Source organism: Vulpes vulpes, chromosome 5, assembly GCF_048418805.1.
Source record: "Vulpes vulpes isolate BD-2025 chromosome 5, VulVul3, whole genome shotgun sequence".
Classification (NCBI taxonomy): Eukaryota; Metazoa; Chordata; class Mammalia; order Carnivora; family Canidae; genus Vulpes; species Vulpes vulpes.
The window spans coordinates 34,636,381-34,657,046 of record NC_132784.1 but is presented as its reverse complement, the minus strand read 5'-3'; the positions used below and the strand labels follow the sequence as shown (position 1 = coordinate 34,657,046).

Genomic DNA, 20,666 nt, shown 5'->3' with positions numbered 1-20,666 from the left:
ATACCACTGTTAGCTTAGTTGGGTCTGTCTTATTCCAAAGACTATATTCTTTTAAAATTATATTATACTGTCTTACATTATCTAAAAAAAAAAAAAAAAAAAAAAAAAAAAAAACCCTTTTAGTTACGTGGAAAAGTCTCTCTACTTATCAACCAAAAACATATGTGATTTATAATTTTATATAGTTTAGTCAAAAGGCATTGTGGAGAAAAAAAATGGTACTTTGTATCAACTACTTATCAGACTTTAACAGTTGTATTAATAACTTATTTGATGCTTATTTAAATGATATATTTTAGTAAGATTTTTAAATCGTAGTATGTTCAAACTATATACCTTAACATTAATTTCTGTGGATTTGGTAGCAATGTCTATCTGTTACTTCCTAATTGTTAATGATTTATTTTTAAGTGGACTGGTTTAAAATGGAAATCTATGTATAGTCTAATTTTTTTTTTTTTTTTTTTAATCTAGTCTCTGTAGAAGCTGAAATCCTTCAATCACTGTTCTTCAAAATGCAATGGAATGTACCGAGGTCTGTATTCCGACTGGCACATAGGACATGCATGGAACCACATAAAGCCAGTCTCTTTGGACACCGTCAAAACATAAAGGGACCATTACTTTTGTACAAAGCTGAATCCCGAGTAGTTTTGGTACAGGGCCGTCAGAAGCAATGGCTGCACTTATCTGCTGTCCAGTGTGTCGCAAAGGAAAGGAAGCCATTCACTGCTCATCCACCCCAGCTGGGGGTCCTTCACCATAAACAGTGGGAGCAAGATATTTTATCCAAGAGGGTTATGTCATCCAAAGCCACATCCCCTGGAACTTCTTCAGAAAAAAAGGAAGAACCTGATCCTTTACAAGACAAATCTATTAATCTATATCAACGATTTAAGAAAACATTTAGACAATATGGGAAAGTTTTGATTCCAGTGCATCTAATAACTTCTGGTGTTTGGTTTGGAACATTTTATTATGCAGCTATAAAGTAAGTTTTTGCTTGGTTGAGCACCTTCCCCTGCTTTGTCAGAATGTGAATCTTTTTAATTATACTAATGAAAGCCTTAAATAAATAGTTTTTTAAATGCTTTAATGTTTTGAACTGATGAATATGACATGAATATGACTGCTTTTCATAGCAGTTTTTGACATTTTCATAGCTAAATTTGCTTAGCATGTATAGCAGGGATTATATGAAAATTTTAAACTATCATCTCGTTTAATCCTCACAAAAACCATATGAAGTAGGTAATGTAATTCCCATTATATTAATGAGATTAAGGAAGAATAAGTCAAAATAACTTAGCTTTTCTCAAAATATTTTGGAGTCTTAGTTCAAAGCACCTACTCTCATCTATTAACATTTAGCATAGCACAGAAATAAAGAGATTTTGGGAATTTGGCAGCACTATTGAGTTCTATACTTAGATATTCCTTAAAGTGTACACAAATGTAAAAATAAATCTATGATTTTGCCATATGTATGATTTTGGTGGGAAATTAGTATGATATTTTTGCCAAACCCTGGCTAATATCTGCTGTAGATACAAAAATGAACAAATTGCAGACTTAGGTTTTAGTGTTACCCACACCTGATACATGTCAAGGTAAGGCCTTTTGTTCTGATCAGAAGTTAATTTGTTGTACACTTAAAAAATTGGGTGTAGATCTCATGTTAGATGTTCTTACCACAACTAAAATAAACTTTTAAAAAAAGTTAATTTGGTGGGCCTAGCCTGTAGGTATTGTAAAACACAGAATGTCTAGAATGCACCCTTTTCTGTTAAATACTCTTCCTTTCTTTTAAGATAAGTTATATTATTTACAATGTTTTAGGAACAGGAGTACAAACTGAAACAGATCCCAGTGATTTCCAGTGTTTTCCTGCCTCTAGAACCAAGGTGTTCCAGCATGTGCCTGTTCCTTTGAGTGCGCTGTGTTGGATTGTGGTGGACTGGGCACGGCAGCTCAGTGAGCTCGCATCCTGAGGACAGTGAAATGGCACATTGGACCCCACTTTGACATTTTATAGTAAACTCTCCTTATGAGTCTAGAATGATTTTATTCTTTCCAGAAGTCCATCAGTTTTCAGTATTTGGTTACATTTAATGGCTTGATATTAAGGTATTAATAAAATATGTGAGTTTTATATGTAAAGCTTACTCCTTGAGAAAAGGTTATTTTCTTTACTAAATTAAAAGATAATGAAGACTTATTCTGAGAAAACAAAGGATTAGGAGTATTTCTCTACAAAAATTCTGAAGGGATTTTTTTACCTTGTGTAGTTGATGCTGTTCTGATTCTCTTCACATCTTTCTCTCCATTAGCTTCCTAATATTCAATTATATCCTTCTTCATTGTGTATCATTATCCTTTAAGAATTGTCCCTTTCTTTACAGAATATCCTCGTATGTACACTTTATGGAATTATCTTTTTCATTAATGACATTTTTCTGAACATATATAATATTTATAGAAGTCTTCAGAACTGCTCTAGTTTTTAACAGCATAAAATCCTGTGCCATTTTGGATAAAAACTATTATTGGCATTCAGCTCTATATAATTAATGGCTGTCTATATGTCAAATGTTCTTTTTTGAGCTATTGAGGATTTTCTGATGCAATACTGTGAAAAGTGATGAGTGATAGCTCTGCCCTCCTGAGGCTGCCCATTTTATAAGCATTTGGCCAGAAGTCCTTGCAGGGAGAAATCTAAGTTTTTAATTAATTGAGTATGAGATTCTGATTTGGGCTCTTAAAAAGAGCACTTTTGTTCTGTTTACTTTTCTTTGCCTTCTTAGGTAAAAGAGTTCTAAACTGAAGAAAGCAGACCGCAAGTAACCTAGTGATTATGAATCATACCTAAGAGGTTTTCAGTGCCATCTGGCACCTAAGGCAGTGGGTGACACTGCCATCCCCTGTGGAATGCACCCTTATTTTATTCTTCCCCCTTTTTCTGGAGAGTCCTTGCGTGTAAACATGGTGGTAAGACTGTGGCACTTGAAGTCCTATCCTTTACCTGTCACAGTTTGCCTGTGGGTGGCCGTCAGCGCAGGACTTTGCCAGACCCCGCACCCCAGCCCAGCCATCGCTGTGCCGCAGTTTTGGCCCCACACAGCTGGTTTATGTTCAGTAGGATGTGTTGCTTCCCAGAAACAGTTCTTAATGTTTTTTATTAAATCCTATCTCTTCAGAAAGTTGATTTGTTCTAAGTAAAGATCTTATCACAAGTAATACTTGCAGAATAAGTATTTAGCATTTGTTCTAATGGCAGTGTATCTGTCACTGCCATGTGGTTCTGTTATCAAATTGGAGTTGATTGTATTAAATATAGGTTTTCAATTCAACTGACAAGAGGCTCTCTTTATTTTATTTTGTTTTAGCTGGGCAGAGAGCTGGTATTTGTTACCTACTTAACTATTAAAAGGAGGAGGAAAAAATAGTTTGTAACTTGAAAGATGGGCATTTGACATCACACGGCATTCCTGCCTAGTGTTTATTTTCGTCACTCTGACAACAAGCATTGCTGCCTTTCTAGACATGATAAACAAAGTGCCATTCTGTATTTATTTATTAGCTCAGTGATAAAGATCTTAGGCTTTTCAGATTTCAGGGAGATCTGAATTATACATGTGAATAGATTTTATTTTAATTTAAGCTTTACTGCCCCTGCTCTCTGGCGGACCCTTGCAGAGATCCTACATCCAGCCCGGAGTGCTCCATCTGATCAAACGTAGCTTGATGGCAGCTTTGTTCTACACTTAGATGCCGTGTGTGTTAGGCCTCAGCTTTCTCAAGTTACAGATCCGTTCTGAGGCAAACTCCTGCCTGATTTTCGCTGCATTTTATCTGACTGTGAATGTGCTTTGCCCTTGTGTATTTCTGCATCAGTTGAAGCATCCATAGAGCTGGACTTTGTGGAGCCCAGATTTCTGTCAGGCTGTGGAAGCTCAAGTAAAAGTGACACGGGCGTGTTACTGTTGGAATCAGTCCCTCCCTAGGATTTCATACTTAGCAATTCTAAAGGAAATGAAAGTTATTTTGACTTTAAAATAATCAAACCACCAAATCAGCATTTCAGAAATAAATAGAATCACGGGCACCTGGGTGGCTCAGTTGGTTAAGCATCTGATTCTTGATTTTAGCTCAGGTCATGATCTCAGGGTTGTGAGATAGAGCCCCACGTGGCTCTCTATGCTCAGTGAGGAATCTGCTTGAGATTCTTTCCCTCAGCCCTCCCCCCTGGCATGTTCTGTCTCTCTCTAAAATAAATACATCTTGAAAGGAAGGAAGGAAGGGAAAAGAGAAGAAAAGAAAAGAACGAACTAGAATTTGATTTGGGATCAAAGGGCACAATGTCTATAAAACAACACAGAGTGAGGGAGAGAGCTTAAGACAGCACATGCCAGTATAGCTATATGTTGATAAACAAGGAAACTAAAAATAGAACTTAGCAGCTCTTATTAGAGACTTCTCTGCTTTCTCTCCCTCCCTGCAAAAACTTGTTGCAATTTATGGTAATTGCTTCTTCACCTGCCTTTTATGCTAACAGAATAGAGGCATCCACTTAGAATAATTGAACTTTCCATCAAACCCATACAATCATTTATTCTTTACATACCGCCACAATAAGTTCTGTTATAATGTTGCTTTTACAGTAATATAGTTTGAGGTGCAATTTTAGAGGTGAAAGCATAGGTCTTGAAGTTTGAATCAGCATTCTGAGGAGGTAGTGTTTGTTTGAGGAAACTAAGACCAAGTCAATGATTTTGATTCTTCCTTCTCAAGTCACTTAAAGCTATTAATTTTACTCTGCTAGATCCTTCTGTTTAAAATATAGTGATTAGGGATGTATGTCTCTGTGCGGAAGGAAAGCAGAAGCTACAAGTGGTAAGATAAAGTACAATCCTGATGTTTCTGTACATCATGTTCTTCTAGAGGTAAATCACAGTGCTCGACAATGCAGAAGTGACTTTTAAACAAAATTTGGTTTTGGTGTTTTCAGAAAACTTTGAAAATGTTTATCCTTTGAAGTTTGTGTGTATGCTTACATAAATACGTGTGTATGTATATATGTGTATGTATGTTATATACACACACACACACACACACATATATACATGTACGTTACTTTGTTCTTTAGAGGAGTGACATGTATATATAAATCATTTTGTTTCTTTCTTAGAGGAGTGAATGTGGTTCCTTTTCTAGAACTCATTGGGTTACCTGACAGCATAGTAAACATTCTGAAAAATTCCCAGAGTGGAAATGCACTAACAGCATATGCCTTGTTTAAGGTAAGTACTGTTAAGAATGAATTGCTCTTCACGCTTAACTGGTAACCTGCTCAGTTTCTCATAAAACTCTGTGTTAGTTCCCAGTAGTTATCCTTTGTAACTTAAAATAGCCATATAAAATATCAGTCTAATGGCTGAAGTTTTTTTTTTTAAGTTTAGATTTTATAAATAAAATGATGGTTTAGGAAGAAGTGCCTTGAGAATAGATCGTTCCTAACTGCTGTAATCAGATAAACGTGGGACTTCCAAGTTTCCGGAAGTCATCTTTTTGACATTTCTCACACTTTAGAGTATATGAGTTTTCCTTATTCAGAGATCCACGTGTCACTTGACTTGTTAGTGATATTTAGCATTTATTCCACTGTTTATAATAGTTCATCTTCTTGATAAGTAAAGTAGTAAAGTCTAATTCAAATTGTTACATGGGATCAACTTTAGACTTAGTAGCTGTTATGTATTTCCTTTTAGAAGTTTGTTGTCTATAATCTAGCTGTTCTCTGGAGTTGAGACAATGACATCTTTATAAGCAGAGTTTCTATGTCTGTGGATCTTTCTTTTGGAAGAGGAGACTCCATGTAAATTGTAGAATTTAGCCACATTAATCTTATTTTTCTAAGTTGACAATTACGAAGTTCTATATATCTTCATCCTGATAAAACAGGTAGAAAACATTTGGAAACTAGGTGCTATCTTATTTTACTTTCATTGTATAAAAATACTTAGAAGTATGGTTTTCTGGTAGTACCAGTAACGTTGTTTTATTCTGTTATCCTCATTAAAATCCTCTGAAATTTGGGAGATCTCTTTTTTTTTTTTTTTTATTGTAATTTTGACTGGAGAGCTAAAGCTTAATTGAGTATTTCCAACATGAAAACTTAATAAGTCCATAAATGATCAAGTTTCTAGCTATAATGGGTATAATTTACCTTAACAAATCAAACTATCATGATGATTTAAGCTATTTCCCTAATGGCTCCTTATCCCATGTTCCCATAGCATGTATAGCTCTTAATAGTTCGTATCATGGTCTGGTGTTAGTTGTGTGGGGCTTTTTTGTTTTTTTTTTTTTATATTTGGTTTCTTTATTTGATTTTAAGTGCTTAGGAATTCAGAGTCATGTCTTCTTTCTCTTTGTGTTTTCACTATGCCTGGTATTGTGGTTTGTGGGCACATCAGTGTGCAGCGTATGTTTGTTGGGTGGAAGTTGAAACATGAACCTGTACATGTAGGTAGGCTAGTGTCCGCATTGTTTCATCCCACTCACTGTTCCTCTGGGAAGTGGGAAATGTGCAGGGGATTCTCCTGGGTATTTTCTGTAACCCACAGTTTCTCAAGTGCGGTGACAAAACATTGAGATTTATTGCTTCAATAAGGCAAAGCCTCAGAAAAGAGGTGTGGCAAAGAGGAGAAAACACACTTGGGTTTAACCTTGTGACACAGACTAAGACACACTCCTCAGCCCTGTATCACCGTCCCGGAAGTGAACCTTTAGTTTAATTGACAAAAATTTGTTGAGTCCCTACTATGTGTCAGGTGCCATTCTAGTACTGGGAATACTGTAATTAAATAAAATGGTACAGAATTCATGCCCTCATGGAACTTATATTCTAGTGGTGGGAGCCAGCTGAGTAAAGAAGGTAAAGTTAAAACACACACACCACCATGTTTAGATGATGGTAAGTGCTAAGAAGAAAGAACAGCAGCAAGGGAGGACGTGTTTGTGTTGGGGTGTTTTTGGGTATTTTGTTTTCTTCAGAGGGATGTTGCCAGCAGGTGAGAGAGTTGGGTAGAAGAGCATTCAAGGAGAGGAAACACAAATGCAAGGTACTGAGGCTGCAGGCTACCTGAAGTATTGGCGGGAACAGGCAGGATGCCAGTGTGGCTGGGATGAGAGGCAACGGAGCGGCAGTCAGATTGGGGGCCCTTATAGCCACGTGAGCACTTCAGCTTTTACTCAGAGGAGGTGGAAAGTCACTGGGCAGTTTTGAGTATCTGACTTGTGTTTTAACAAAATCATTTTGGCTTGTGTATTGAGAACAGACTATACAGGAGGGCAAGGGTAGAAGCCTAGAGACCTAGCAGGAGGAGTTATTGCGGTGGTGTGGGTAAGAGCTGACAGTGGCCAGGACCCAGGGGTAACAGGAAAGCCCAGGAGATGCAGGTAGATTCTAGATATGTTTTGAAGATGGAGCTGATGGGATTTTTTAATGAATTGAATGTAAATTATGCAAGAGAAAGGAGTTAAAGCTGTCTTGTAGGTTTTTGGCCTGAGCAACTTTAGAGTCACGGGTGGGCGCCTGGGTGGCTCATTCAGTTAAGTGCCTGCCTTCAGTTTGGGTCATAGTCCCAGAGTCCCAGGATCAAGCCCTGCATCAGGGATCCCTGCACCATGGGGAGTCTGCTTCTCCCTCTGCCTCACACCTCGCTTGTGCTCTCTCTGTCTCTCTCTAATAGATAAAATCTTAAAAAAAAAACAAAGAATAGAGTTGCAGTCAGCTGAGCCTCTGACTCTCGGTTTAGCTCAGGTTATGATCTGGGGACATGAGATCAAGCCCCTCATCAGGCTCTGCAGAGTCTGAGGTTCTACCCCTCTGCTCCTCTCTCTCCCCCAAATCAATCAATCAATCAATCTTTTGAGAGCAGAGGGAAGGTGTCCTGGTGGCTCCATCCATTAAGAGTCTGACTCCTGACTTTGGCTCAGGTCATGATCTCAGGGTTGTCATGATCAAGCCCCGCGTGGGGCTCTCTCTACACTCTATATAAATAAATAAAATAATAGAGTTGCCATTTCCTGAGATGTGGACAGCTTTGAGAGAAGTAGGTTTGGGGCAGGACCATCGAACATCATGAAGCAGTTGTGAACAAATGACATTTTGAGATCCTATTAGACATGCAGGTGGAAATGAGTAGGAGGTTGTATATACTGGAATTTAGGGGAAAGGCTCAGTCTGGAAATCTAAGAATCATTAATGTACAAATGGTACTACAGACATGATCCTGGGCTAAGACGACTGAGGAATGAGGTGGCTGGAGAGAGGGAGTACAGTGCTGCCCCATGGTGTTCAGAGGTAGGCAACAGGAAGAGGAATGGGCAGGAAGGACTGGAAAGGGGCAGCCTCCAAAGCAGAAGGAAATCAGGGAAGTGGGGGCACAGCAGCCAGGCAGGGCATGCTCCAAGGAGTAGAGGGGGGGAGCTGTCTCCATGGTTCTGACGGTTCACAGGCCTCTACAGCAACTGTGATGAGAGGTGGGGGTGAAGGCTTGGTTAGAGTAAATTGAAGAGAAAATGAAGAGGGAAATTGGAGATGGAGAGCATAGGCCCCTCTTTCAAAGGGTTTTGGTACTGAAGCTATCAGAATGGGATACAGATGCTCTCCGCTTTTGTGTTGTTCTTTGACCAGTTCATCTAGTACTCAGCTTTGGTCCTTAAATCTCTGGGCAAAGTTAAATCTGTGCATGCCTGCACAGATTTTTGATTTTTGATTTTTTTTTTTTTTTGCCTCATGAAAGTTCCCAGTTGGGATTTCAGACCCAAGGTGGATTGTAATGAGAAGGTAGCATGAGGCCTGGAAAAGTCAAAGGGTTTTGGAAGTGAAACTAAACTAAATTCAATGAAGAATAAACATTTGGCCCATGTTTGCTTCTCACCATTTGAAGTAGTTTGGGTCTGGTTTCGTTCTAGATACACAGTGTCCACAGGTTAGCAGGGATTTTAAGGAACAGAGGCAAGTGCATGTTTGTTATTGGTCCTGAGGCATCTTCTCACATTCCCAGGGCGTCTGTCTCCGGGTTCACTAGCATGTGGTTGCAGGCTCCAGGGCTTCTGTGAATATGCTGTAGTCCTTGGGTCAGTGTCTCAGTGACAGATGTTTATAAAATACATTTACAGAAGAGGGAAAAACCCTGTAGCCTGGTGAAGCAATAAAGTAATTTATACTCTTGTCGTTACTAAAAATTTTAATTTCAGATTGTTTTTGCTTAAGACAGTAGTCCTGATGAGCTGTTGATCTCCTGCCTTTGCTTTTCCCCTCAGATTGCAACACCTGCCCGATACACTGTGACTTTGGGAGGAACCTCCTTCACTGTGAAGTATTTGCGGAGTCGGGGCTACATGTCGACACCGCCTCCTGTTAAGGAGTATCTACAAGACAGGATGGAAGAGACCAAGGAGCTTCTCACAGAAAAAATGGAAGAAACAAAGGATAGACTCACTGAAAAATTACAAGAAACCAAAGAGAAAGTTTCTTTTAAGAAAAAAGTGGAATAGAGTGCCTTATATAACAGGTGATAGAACAATTTCTGCACTTTAACCCTTTGGAGACTATGGACAAGGATACATGCTTCTGATTATTTTTTTTTTCGTTAGTTGCCTAAACATACCAGTTCTCTGAGGGTTAAAGGCCTAAGATACCTTCTTTTTAAAGTTAAATATTACTAGGAAAATCAGTGTTTTTTGAAGAGAAAAATGAACCCAGTATAAGATTTTAACATCAATCACAGCATTAAGCAGCGGTTAATGTCATAAGTCAAAGCTCTTCTTCAGGGTCTTCAGAATCCTACTTGCTTTGTGTTTTATTGCAGCCAGAACTTATGCAGATGAAGCCGTTGACTCCTTGAATGACTGATGTGGCCCTACACATGGTGTTAACACTGGATTTTCATCTTTTTCCTTGAGCTTTTAACTATATTCATTTCTCAATGTGGAGACCAACTATTATCGTCAAAACTGCCAGTGAATGAGGGGATATTTAGTGTTTCTGAAAAAATGGTATATAACAGTTATATACATTTAAAATAACACACTTTATATGAAGGAAATGGAATAAAAATTGAGTCCTATGTATGTAAATAAGATGTATTGGTCAGATGTAAATGAAAAATTGACCCTTTAAAAATGATTTTTACCTGAAACTTCTCATGATCAAGTTTTTTAAAGCAAATCTATATGGATATGGTACTTTTTCACCTACAACATAAATCTCTACCATGAATCATTTGTGTTCTCTTCAACTCTTTTGCAGAGGAAAAGTGAAAATAATATTACACTTTAAGTTTATTGTTAAACCCAAATATTCCTAAACCATGATTCAAGTTTGTGGTTCTCAAGCAGATACAGGTGTGGGAGCCGACTCACACCCCCTGCCACATGGCAGACCTTTGTCTCCATAGGCCAACATCCTCTTAGTCTTTGTTTCAGAGTTAATGTTGATTTCTTGTGCAGTAAATTTTTAAATTGTAGCTGCTTTTTCCCTTATAATGAGAGATCCTTTTCCCTTATATTGAAATATGCTTGAGCATTTTACTTGAATCTTTTTTTTTTTTTTACTAGCAAAGCTATCATTAAATTATCTGCTTGGAATGAAATTCAGCCATTGTCAGATACGAGATTTGCCATGATTCTGTGAGTGTGTTTGAAAATGTGTGTGTCTGTTTCCTTTGGTTCTAACTGCTTTTACTTCAGTTCTAATCCTTGAGTTGATATTCGGAAAACAGAGTAGCCTCTTTCTAGACGTGTCATTGTTTGGATGATGTGATAAGACAAAATGTCAGAGGGACTTCCAGAAGCAACCCTGTGGGGGATCACTGCTATTGGGATAGACTTTGTATTAAATATTTAATGGCCAAATTTGGAGAATAGTTCAAAGGAAAGGAAATATTTAAATTTACTCTTGATGCATCTAATCACTATATTGGGACATTTTATGAATTAGTATGCTGTGATTGGAGTCTGTGCCTTTCTCTGTCACGCACACTCTTGAGCACGGAGAAGGGTTTGGTCTCCTGATACACAGCTGAACACAGGATTTCAGCTTGACAGCACATTTTAAAATCTAAAAACAGTTGACATGTTTTAGCTTGCTTATTAAGCAGATATTAAATGCTAAGATATTAACAGATTTCTTGGGTTTTTTGTTTTTTGTTTTTTTAACCACTTGAGACTATGCCTGTGTTTTAACACCTAATGAAACTCTTCTAAAACAACTTACTTTTCACATTGCACAGGGCATATTTTCCTTTAGGGATAAAGTTGGGGTTCTTAGAAGTCACTAATAATCCTGAGACTAAAGTTTTCTTTTCCTGACTATCCACCACTTGAGTTTTTGTTGCCATCCGGTTATAGAAAAGGAGATGCTGATGTGAGTGCTTTGAAATTCTCTAGTGAAATAGTCTCTGAAGAGGTGAGTCCTTTTGTCATTATTTGGTATCAGGAATATTTGTATCCTATCAAATGCTGTTGCTAGCATATTGCTAACCTAGTCTTAAGCTACCCATGACTTATAAGGGGGACACCTGTAACATGTTGTTTGTAATATTACTAGCAGGCTAACAGAATGTAGTAATGTGTGTCAGGTTAAACAAATCACTGACATATAGATATGTCACACAGTAAATCCATATAGTTTGCTGTATATAGTAAGTATCTACAAGACAGGATGGAAGGATGGATGTACTCCCTTGGATTTACAGTCAGCCTTATGCTTTGGATTAATTTGCCCCTATGTTCTTGTGAGAGTGAGTAGAGCAATGTGATATGCATATGTCTTTAAGTAGGATGTGTCAACAGGATAAAGAGGGAGCTATGGCTGAGATTTAACTCCTATAAAGTGGGTGGAAAGGGTGTGCTCAACAAATTAGCAATTGAAATGAAAAATAGGTTAGGCAAGAAACTTCGTGTATTCAGGAATAATAGCAAAACCAGCCTTTTGCTGTACTAAACAAATCTTTTACTGAATCTTTTGCATACAGTAGGGTGTTGTTTAGATTTCAACAAAGGAGAAAGAGAACAGATATATTGCAATTCCCTTTCTCCTAATAGTGAACATGATAAAATTATGCCTTCAAATGTAGTCTTCTATTTATTTTTTTGTTACAAAACATACCCCCCTTTATTTACAAATGAAAGATACCACTGTGATCCTCATGCTCCAGAGTGAAATAGAGCTATTGACTGTCCTACTTTAGTGATCTTAGAAGGTAATTCCAGGAATTGGAAAGATCTTAATAGTTTGGGCCGAAGATGCGTTGGGCGAAAAGAAGCAAGTTGTGTACTTGACACACCTAAAGGTACACGCAGCAGACTGAAGGCTTCACTCTGCCCTGGACACTTGACTGGCCTCGGGCCCCATCCAGCCTTCTGATTCCTGAAAGATCAGGCAATTTGAGCTTATAACTTCTATCGGGGAAGAGCTGTTTCAGGCCACTGGGGTATATTTTTCCCCTCTGAGATTTCTCTTTTGTGACGTCTGTGCCACGTGGGTTCATTTTAACTAGTCACAGCAAGTCTTTGTCTTGCTTCTCCACGGTTAGGCTTTGAAAATCAAGCTGTGGTCCCTGACGATATCCAACAATAATAACTACAGATCATAATTATCTCATGGCAGTTATCTGGCTATTTCCATAAGCATGAGCTTAGTAGAAAGAATGCATCTTGATTCTGGGACCCTTTCTGGTGACGTGATGCCACGGTGGGGAAGTGCGCAGCAGCCAAGAGTCTTCTCAGGGCATGTTTTCCACGTCGTGTTTTCTCCGGGACAACATGGTCTGTGACGGCAGAAGTTGGGAGACAGTTAAAAGACACTCCACGTGCTGCCTAAGTATATCCTGCATTCGGCCTGAAAACGCAGGTTGCGTAGAGCCTTTCTTCTTTCATTCCCTCTGCCTCCATCTGCCCAGCTTCTTCTGTTTTGAATTCTAATCAGTTTAAAGGTCAGAAAACTGTGAGTGTGCACGCACGCCTGCCTGGTTCTCTGTGGAGCACAGGCCGGTCTCCTCCGTCATCTCTGGTGGGCAGGCCCACGTGGCCCAGCTTCAGGAAGAGTGGGATGGCAAGCTTGCAGTTCCCGGACTTTTCTATCACGTACATGGTGAGAGCCTCTTACTGTATTGTGATAGTTCCGTAGACATTACCCTAAGCATATGGCATAGGAAATTGTGGCAAATCTGTATTGTCCCTTTTACCAATAGATGTTTTAGCTCCTTAAAACCAAATTAGATTTTTAAATCTAAAAAAAAAAAAAAAGAAAGAAAACATAAACATACAGCATTTTCTCTCCATGCACAAGTATTTCAGTTGTAATGACCTTTTATGAACTTCCAAGTACTAGATTTAAGATTCTGTAATTATTGAAGTATATTTTGATTTGTGTTTTATTGAATCTGGGTCAGCATTTTCTTTGGACACTTAAAATGGTGACTACTTAATTGTCACCATTGCTGTCCTTCTCTGAGAATAGTGGCTGTTTTCATTCTCCTTACGCTAAGGGTGCCAAAAGCAGGGTCTGTGAAGTCCTCTAATATGATGGCTCTGACTGCCCTCCAGTGACCTCTGGAGATAATATTACAGAGCTTGTTGCTGTGGTGCTCCACCAACTGGCACTTTTTATTCCCCTATTAAAGAGGATGCAGGATATGGTGGATTGTAACTTAATTATTACTTCTTTTGGTTCAGAAATAAGGGACAAGTATTAGTACTTTCCCCCAAAAGTTGGAAATAATCATCAAACACTTGTCTGCAAAATCTAATGCAACTTTTGTTGAGAAATCTAGACCGTTTGGTAACTGCATTATTTTAAAAGCATTTTAGAGTAATAGGAGTTCTGAGTTGTACACCCTAGGCTTGCAGAGAATTTATATAGAATTTTGCCTTTAGTGGATCATTTTAGAACTGAGACCAATACTTTTAGTTGAAGAAAGGAGAGGAGGCGAACTGGGTCTGGAATTCAGATCCCAATTTCCAGTTTATTTGATTTTTTTTTTTTTCTGCTTATGCCAGGCATGAAAATAAAGTAAGTCCATGCTTTGGGTCCTTTGAAATTCTTTGTATTTTTGGAGCTGAAGCCAATTTATTAACATTCTTTGCCTGTCTCTTCTGCTCGTGTTTTCCATCTTCTTTGGGCTTTTAACCTTCTAATTTTTCTTTAAATTGCTCACAGTCTACTACTTTCATCCTTTTCTCTTTAGAGTGGTAGGAAGGGAAGAAAGGACCTATCCTGTTCTCTCATGTACAGCTACAGCGAGGAGATACTGCTTCGTTTCCCATGCTCCAACATCACTTCCCTAGCCTGTGACATGAGAAGGTTTGTCCAGGGCCAGTCAGTGCTGGCGTCTTCTTGCTATCTGGGTTGACCTTGGCAAAGCAGCTGTTAGTAGCTATTTTCAAACACCTAAATCCATACTGGAGAGCAAGTAATTAAAACTTGGTAATTAGATCTAGTCTTTATATATCTGCACATTTAATCTTTCATATATCCAAAGAGGATTTGACCTCAGGAAATTGTCCCATTGCCCCTTTGGCAAAAAGGGAGTTTGCGTTTTCCCACTGCTCCTATGTGGAGGGTCCCGTTAGTGGCCATGACGTGTGAGCCTGTGTCTGTGGCACGCTTGAGCCAGCTCAGATTGGAATTTTCCATTTACTCGAGGCCAGTCACTGGAACATCTGAAGCCATCAGAAGCTGGAATTTATGGAAAATTTTAGCACTGAGAAGTTCAGCATATCCCTGATTAAGAATGATCAGGTTTCACCAAAGGAAAGAGGTTGGCTTCACTGAGTCCCAAGGAAATGCGACCAGACTTAAACCCCGGCATGTCACGCCGTGGTGAGCAGCTGTGCGGTACGGCGAGGTGACACAGAGAACAGCTGTAGTCTTCAGTGTTGTCTTGTTACTCGTGTTCTGCGCAGGGAGACCTGTCTAAGGGACCTGATGGGCTAAACTTTGCTGCATTTGCCTTGCATCCCCGTCACTCACGTAGCTTGCATGAGCACTTCATGGCTAATCAGCAAGGATGATGAGAACCAAATATGTTCCTGTTTGTGGGCAGCAGCCCACCCATCTGCGTGGGTCGCCACATCTTGCCTCCCCTCCTCTGTAGTGTGCTTGGCTGAAGCACTTGCAGGCGGAGACTGGCTGATGGAGAAAGAAACCTCAGAGTGGAAATGGATAATACACATGCTCATCCAAGGCTTCAAGGAGGTTGACAGTAAGGCAGAGCCTGAGTGTCCATGGGCCGCATTCTGGAGGAGTGTGATCATGCCCCTGTTAGGGACGAACAGTGAAGGCTATGGCATGGGTTCTAGATGCAGAAAGGCAGGGGTGCCTGAAGTGCAAGCTCCTGGCCTTGGGGGCCGGAGGTTCATCCAGGGTCTCCTTCAGGACAAAACGGGGGAAGTAAAAAGAATGCTGAAGTAACAGAGCCCAAATCAGCACTAGCTGTTCCCTAACCTAAAAAGAAAGCCAGATGAGGAAAAAGAACAAGGGGAGGGGGGCAACGAGGGAAAATATTTTTTAAACTATTTTCTCTTTGCATTTTCACATTGTTTCTAAGGTTAAGACACACATACACACCCTGCTCCCAACCCCGCACTGTGGTTCATTAAAGCATAAAAATCTGTATATGGCAACAATAACGAAGAGGGAAATGTATTTTACTTAAAATCTATGGGAAGGAAGTTTTAGGCCTGGTAATTAAGTCTTTACTTTGACATTGGACTCTTCGAATCTAAATTGTACAAATTGCTGTGGAGCACTAACATCTGAATTTTTGTTTCCAGTTTTACTGAGAAATAATTGACATACACTACTGTATAAGTTTAAGCTGTACAGCATAGTGGTTTGATTTGCATATATTGTGAAATGATGCCTGCATTAGGTTCAGTTAACTCCATCTTCTCACATAGATAAAAAATGTTTAAAAAAGATTGTGATGAGAAACCTTAGGATTTACTCCCTTAACGACGTTGCTATGTATCACAACCAGGGTTAGCTACTACTCATCCCTAGTGCTTATTTAACTTACAACTGGAAGTTTGTATATTTTAAAAAATTTTATTTAGATTCAATTAATGGGGTAGCCTGGGTGGCTCAGCAGTTTAGCACCGCCCTCAGCCCAGGGCGTGATCCTGGAAACCCGGGATCGAGTCCCACGTCGGGCTCCCTGCATGGAACCTGCTTCTCCCTCTGCCTGTGTCTCTGCCTCTGTCTCTCTCTTTCTCATAAATGAATAAATAAAATACTTAAAAAATAAATAAAATCAATGAATATATAGTGTATTATCTATTTTAGAGGCAGAGTTCAGTGATTCATCAGTTGTATGTAACACCCAATGCTCATCACATCACATGCCCTCCTTAATGCCATCACCCGGTTACCCCATCTTCCAGGACACTTCCCCTCCAGCAACCCTCAGTTTGTTTCCTATTATTAACAGTCTCGTATGGTCTGTCTCCGTCTCTAATTTTGTCTTCTTTTATTTTTCCCTCCAATCCCCTATGTTCCTCTGTTTTGTTTCTTAAATTCCACAAATAAATGAAATCATATAATTGTCTTTGACTGACTTGTTTCGCTTAGCATAGTACCTCTGTTTCTATCCACATCATTGCAAATGGCAAGATTTCTTATTTTCATGGTTGAGGAGTATCACATTGTATACAGAGACCACATCTTCTTTATCCATCATCTGTCGATGGACACCGAGGCTCCTTCCACAGTTTGGCTATTGTGGACATTGCTGCTATGAACATTGGGGTGCAGGTGTCCTGGCGTTTCACTGCATCTGTATCTTTGGGGTAAATCCCCAGCAGTGCAATTGCTGGGTCGTAGGGCAGGTCTATTTTTAACCCTTTGAGGAACCTCCACACAGTTTTCCAGAGTGGCTGCACCAGGTCACATTCCCACCAACAGGGCAGGAGGGTTCCCCTTGCTCCACATTCTCTCCAACATTTGTGGTTTCCTATCTTGTTAATTTTCCCCATTCTCACTGGTGTGAGGTGGGATCTCTTGGTGGTTTTGATTTGTATTTCCCTGATGGCAAGTGATGCGGAGCATGTTCTCATGTGCTTGTTGGCCATGTCTATGTCTTCCTCTGTGAAATGCTGTTCATGTCTTCTGCCCATTTCATGATTGGATTGTTGGTTTCTTTGCTGTTGACTTTGATAAGTTCTTTATAGATCTTGGATACTAGTCCTTGATCTGATACGTCATTTGCAAATATCTTCTCCCATTCTGTAGGTTGTCTTGTAGTTTTGTAGACTGTTTCTTTTGCTGTGCAGAAGCTTCTTATCCTGATGAAGTCCCAATAATTCATTTTTGCTTCTGTTTCCCTTGTCTTCATGGATGTGTCTTGCAAAAAGTTTCTGTGGCCAAGCTCAAAAAGGGTGTTGCCTGTGTTCTCCTGTAGGATTTTGATGGAATCTTGTCTCACATTTAGATCTTTCATCCATTTTGAGTTTATCTTTGTGTATGGTGAAAGAGAGTGGTCTAGTTTCATTCTTCTGCACGTGGCTGCCCAATTTTCCCAGCACCATTTATTGAAGAGACTGTCCTTTTTCCAGTGGATGGTCTTTCCTGCTTTGTTGAATATTAGTTGACCATAAAGTTGAGGGTCCACTTCTGGATTCTCTATTCTGTTCCATTGATCTATGTGTCTGTTTTTATTCCAGGACCACACTGTCTTGATGACCACAGCTTTGTGGACAACCTGAAATGTGGCATTGTGATGCCCCCCGCTCTGGTTTTCTTTTTAAATATTCTCCTGGCTATTCGGGGTCCTTTCTGATTACACACAAATCTTAAGATTATTTGTTCTAACTCTCTGAAGAAAGTCCATGGTATTTTGATAGGGATTGCACTAAATGTGTAAATTGCCCTGGGTAACATTGACATTTTCACAATATTAATTCTTCCAATCCATGAGCATGGAATATTTTTCCATCTCTTTGTGTCTTCCTCCATTTCTTTCAGAAGTGTTCTGTAGTTTTTAGGGTATAGATCCTTTACCTCCTTGGTTAGGTTTATCCCTAGGTATCTTGTGCTTTTGGGTGCAATTGTAAATGGGATTGACTCCTTAATTTCTCTTTCTTCAGTCTCGTGGTTAGTATATAGAAATGCCACCGACTTCTGGGCATTGATTTTGTATCCTGCCACACTGCTGAATTGCTGTATGAGTTCTAGCAATTTTGGGGTGGAATCTTTTGGGTTTTCTATGGACAATATCATGTCATCGGCAAAGAGGGAGAGTTTGACTTCTTCTTTGCCAATTTGAATGCCTTTTATTTCTTTTTGTTGCCTGATTGCTGAAGCTAGGACTTCTAGGACTATGTTGAATAGCAGTGGTGAGAGTGGACATCCCTGTCGTGTTCCTGATCTTAGGGGAAAGGCTCCCAGTGTTTCCCCATTGAGAATGATATTTGCTGTGGGCTTTTCATAGATGGCTTTTAAGATGTTGAGGAATGTTCCCTCCATCCCTACACTCTGAAGAGTTTGGATCAGAAATGGATGCTGTATTTTATCAAATGTTTTCTCTGCATCTATTGAGGGAATCATATGGTTCTTGTTTTTTCTCTCGTTGATGTGATCTATCACGTTGATTTCTTTACAAGTATTGAACCAGCCTTGCATCCCAGGGTCAATCCCACTTGCTCATGGTGAATAATCTTCTTCATGTACTGTTGGATTCTATTGGCTAGTATCTTGTTGAGAATTTCTGCATCTGTGTTCATCAGGGATATGGGTCTATAATTCCCCTTTTTGGTGGGGTTTTGTCTGGTTTTGGAATTAGGGTGATGCTGGCCTCATAGAATGAGTTTGGAAGTATTACGTCCCTTTCTATCCTTTGGAACAGCTTTAGTAGTGTAGGTATTGTTTCTTCTTTAAACACTTGATAGAATTCCCCTGGGAAGCCAGGAGTTCTAGTGTCAAAGCATTGTGGTCTGAAGATATGCAGGGGACAATCTCTATCTTTTGGTATCAGTTGAGACCTGATTTGTGACCCAGTATGCGGTCTATTCTGGGAGAAAGTTCCACGTGCACTTCAGAAGAATGCGTATTCAGTTGCCTTAGGATGAAATGTTTATATATCTGTGAAATTTATACGGTCCAGTGTATCATTCAAGGTCCTTATTTCTTTGGTGATGTTGTGCTTAGAATATCTGTTTGCTGAAAGTGCCATGTTGACGTCTCCTACTATTAGTGAATGATTATCTAAGTATGTCTTTACTTTGGTTATTAATTGATTAATATACTTGGCAGCTCCCACATTAGGGGCATAAATGTTCATGATTGTTAGGTCTTCTTGTTGGATAGACCCTTTAAGTATGATATAGCGTCCCTCTTCATCTCTTAGTAAAGTCTTTGTTTTAAAAATCTAAATATATGCTATGCTTTCTTTTGAGGACCACTGAACGGTAAATGGTTCTCCAACCTTTCATTTTCAGGCTGTAGGTGTCTTTAGGTCTAAAAGGAGTCTCTTGTAGACAGCAGGTAGATGGGTCTTGCCCTTTTATCCAGTCTGTAACCCTGTGTCTTTTGATGGGATCATTTAGCCCATTCACGTTCAGAGTAACTATTGAAAGATACAAATTTAGTGTCATTGTAATACCTACTCAGTCCCTGTTTTTGTGGATTGTTTCCGTGGGCTTCCTCTTTCTTTTGCAGGGTCCCTCTTAATATTTCTTGCAGAGCTGGTTTGGTGGTCACATATTCTTTCAGTTTCTGCCTATTTTGGAAGCTCTTTACCTATTCTGAATGACAGCCTTGCTGGATAGAGTATCCTTGGCTGCAGGTTCTTCTCATTTAGGACCCTGAGTATATCCTGCCAGCCCTTTCTGGCTTGCCAGGTCTCTGTGGAGAGTCTGCTGTTAATCTGATATTTATCCACATATAAGTTAAGAATCTCTTATCTCTCGCTGCTTTATGGATTTTATCTTTATCTTTGAAATTTGCAAGTTTCACTATTACATGTCAAGGTGTTGAATGGTTTTTATTGATTTCTTTGTGTGGTCCCCTCTATCTCTTGGATCTGGATGCCTGCGTCCCCCCAGTTTAGGTAAGTTCTCATCTATAATTTGTTCAAATATACTTTGTGGTCCTCTCTCTCTCTCCCAGCCTCTTCTGGAATCCCAATTAGACGTATATTATTCCTTCTCAAACTATCATTTATTTTCCTCAGCCTTTCCTCATGGGCTGTTATTTTTTTTTCCCTCAGCTTCCTTCCTTTCCATCAACTTATCTTCTCTGTCATTCTTTCTTCCATCTCATTAACCTTGCAGTTAGAGCATCTAATTTAGACTGTATCTCAGTTAAAGTATTTTCTTTTTATTTAGGCCTGATTAGATCTCTATTCTGCAGTAAGTTTCTAGAATCCTTTATGTCTTTTTCCAGAGCCACCACTAGTTTTATACTTCTGAATTGTATTTCTGATGTATTTAAATCCATTTTCTGCAATTCTGTGTCAGAGAGAATTGCTTCTGGTTCTTTCTTTTGGGTGAATTCTTCCTTCTAGTCATTTTATTCAGTGCAGAGTCTCTGCATGAGCAAGCAGAGTAAAAAATATCAATGATGACCTCAGTAAATACACCCCAGATAATTCCAA

The 20,666-nt window shown here is 39.3% G+C and overlaps 1 protein-coding gene across 1 annotated transcript in view; it reads left to right on the top strand.

Annotated features, from left to right (window-relative positions):
• Nucleotides 1-11,197, top strand: part of FAM210A (family with sequence similarity 210 member A) — a 29,151-nt gene extending 17,954 nt beyond the window's left edge. Inside the window, exons 2-4 of the mRNA XM_025997599.2 lie at nucleotides 475-991; nucleotides 5,189-5,300; nucleotides 9,334-11,197. Of these exons, the coding sequence (XP_025853384.1) occupies nucleotides 516-991; nucleotides 5,189-5,300; nucleotides 9,334-9,567 (822 nt within the window). The 5' untranslated portion in view covers nucleotides 475-515 and the 3' untranslated portion in view covers nucleotides 9,568-11,197. The remainder of the gene's footprint in view (nucleotides 1-474; nucleotides 992-5,188; nucleotides 5,301-9,333) is intronic.
• The last annotated feature ends 9,469 nt before the right edge of the window (nucleotides 11,198-20,666 follow it).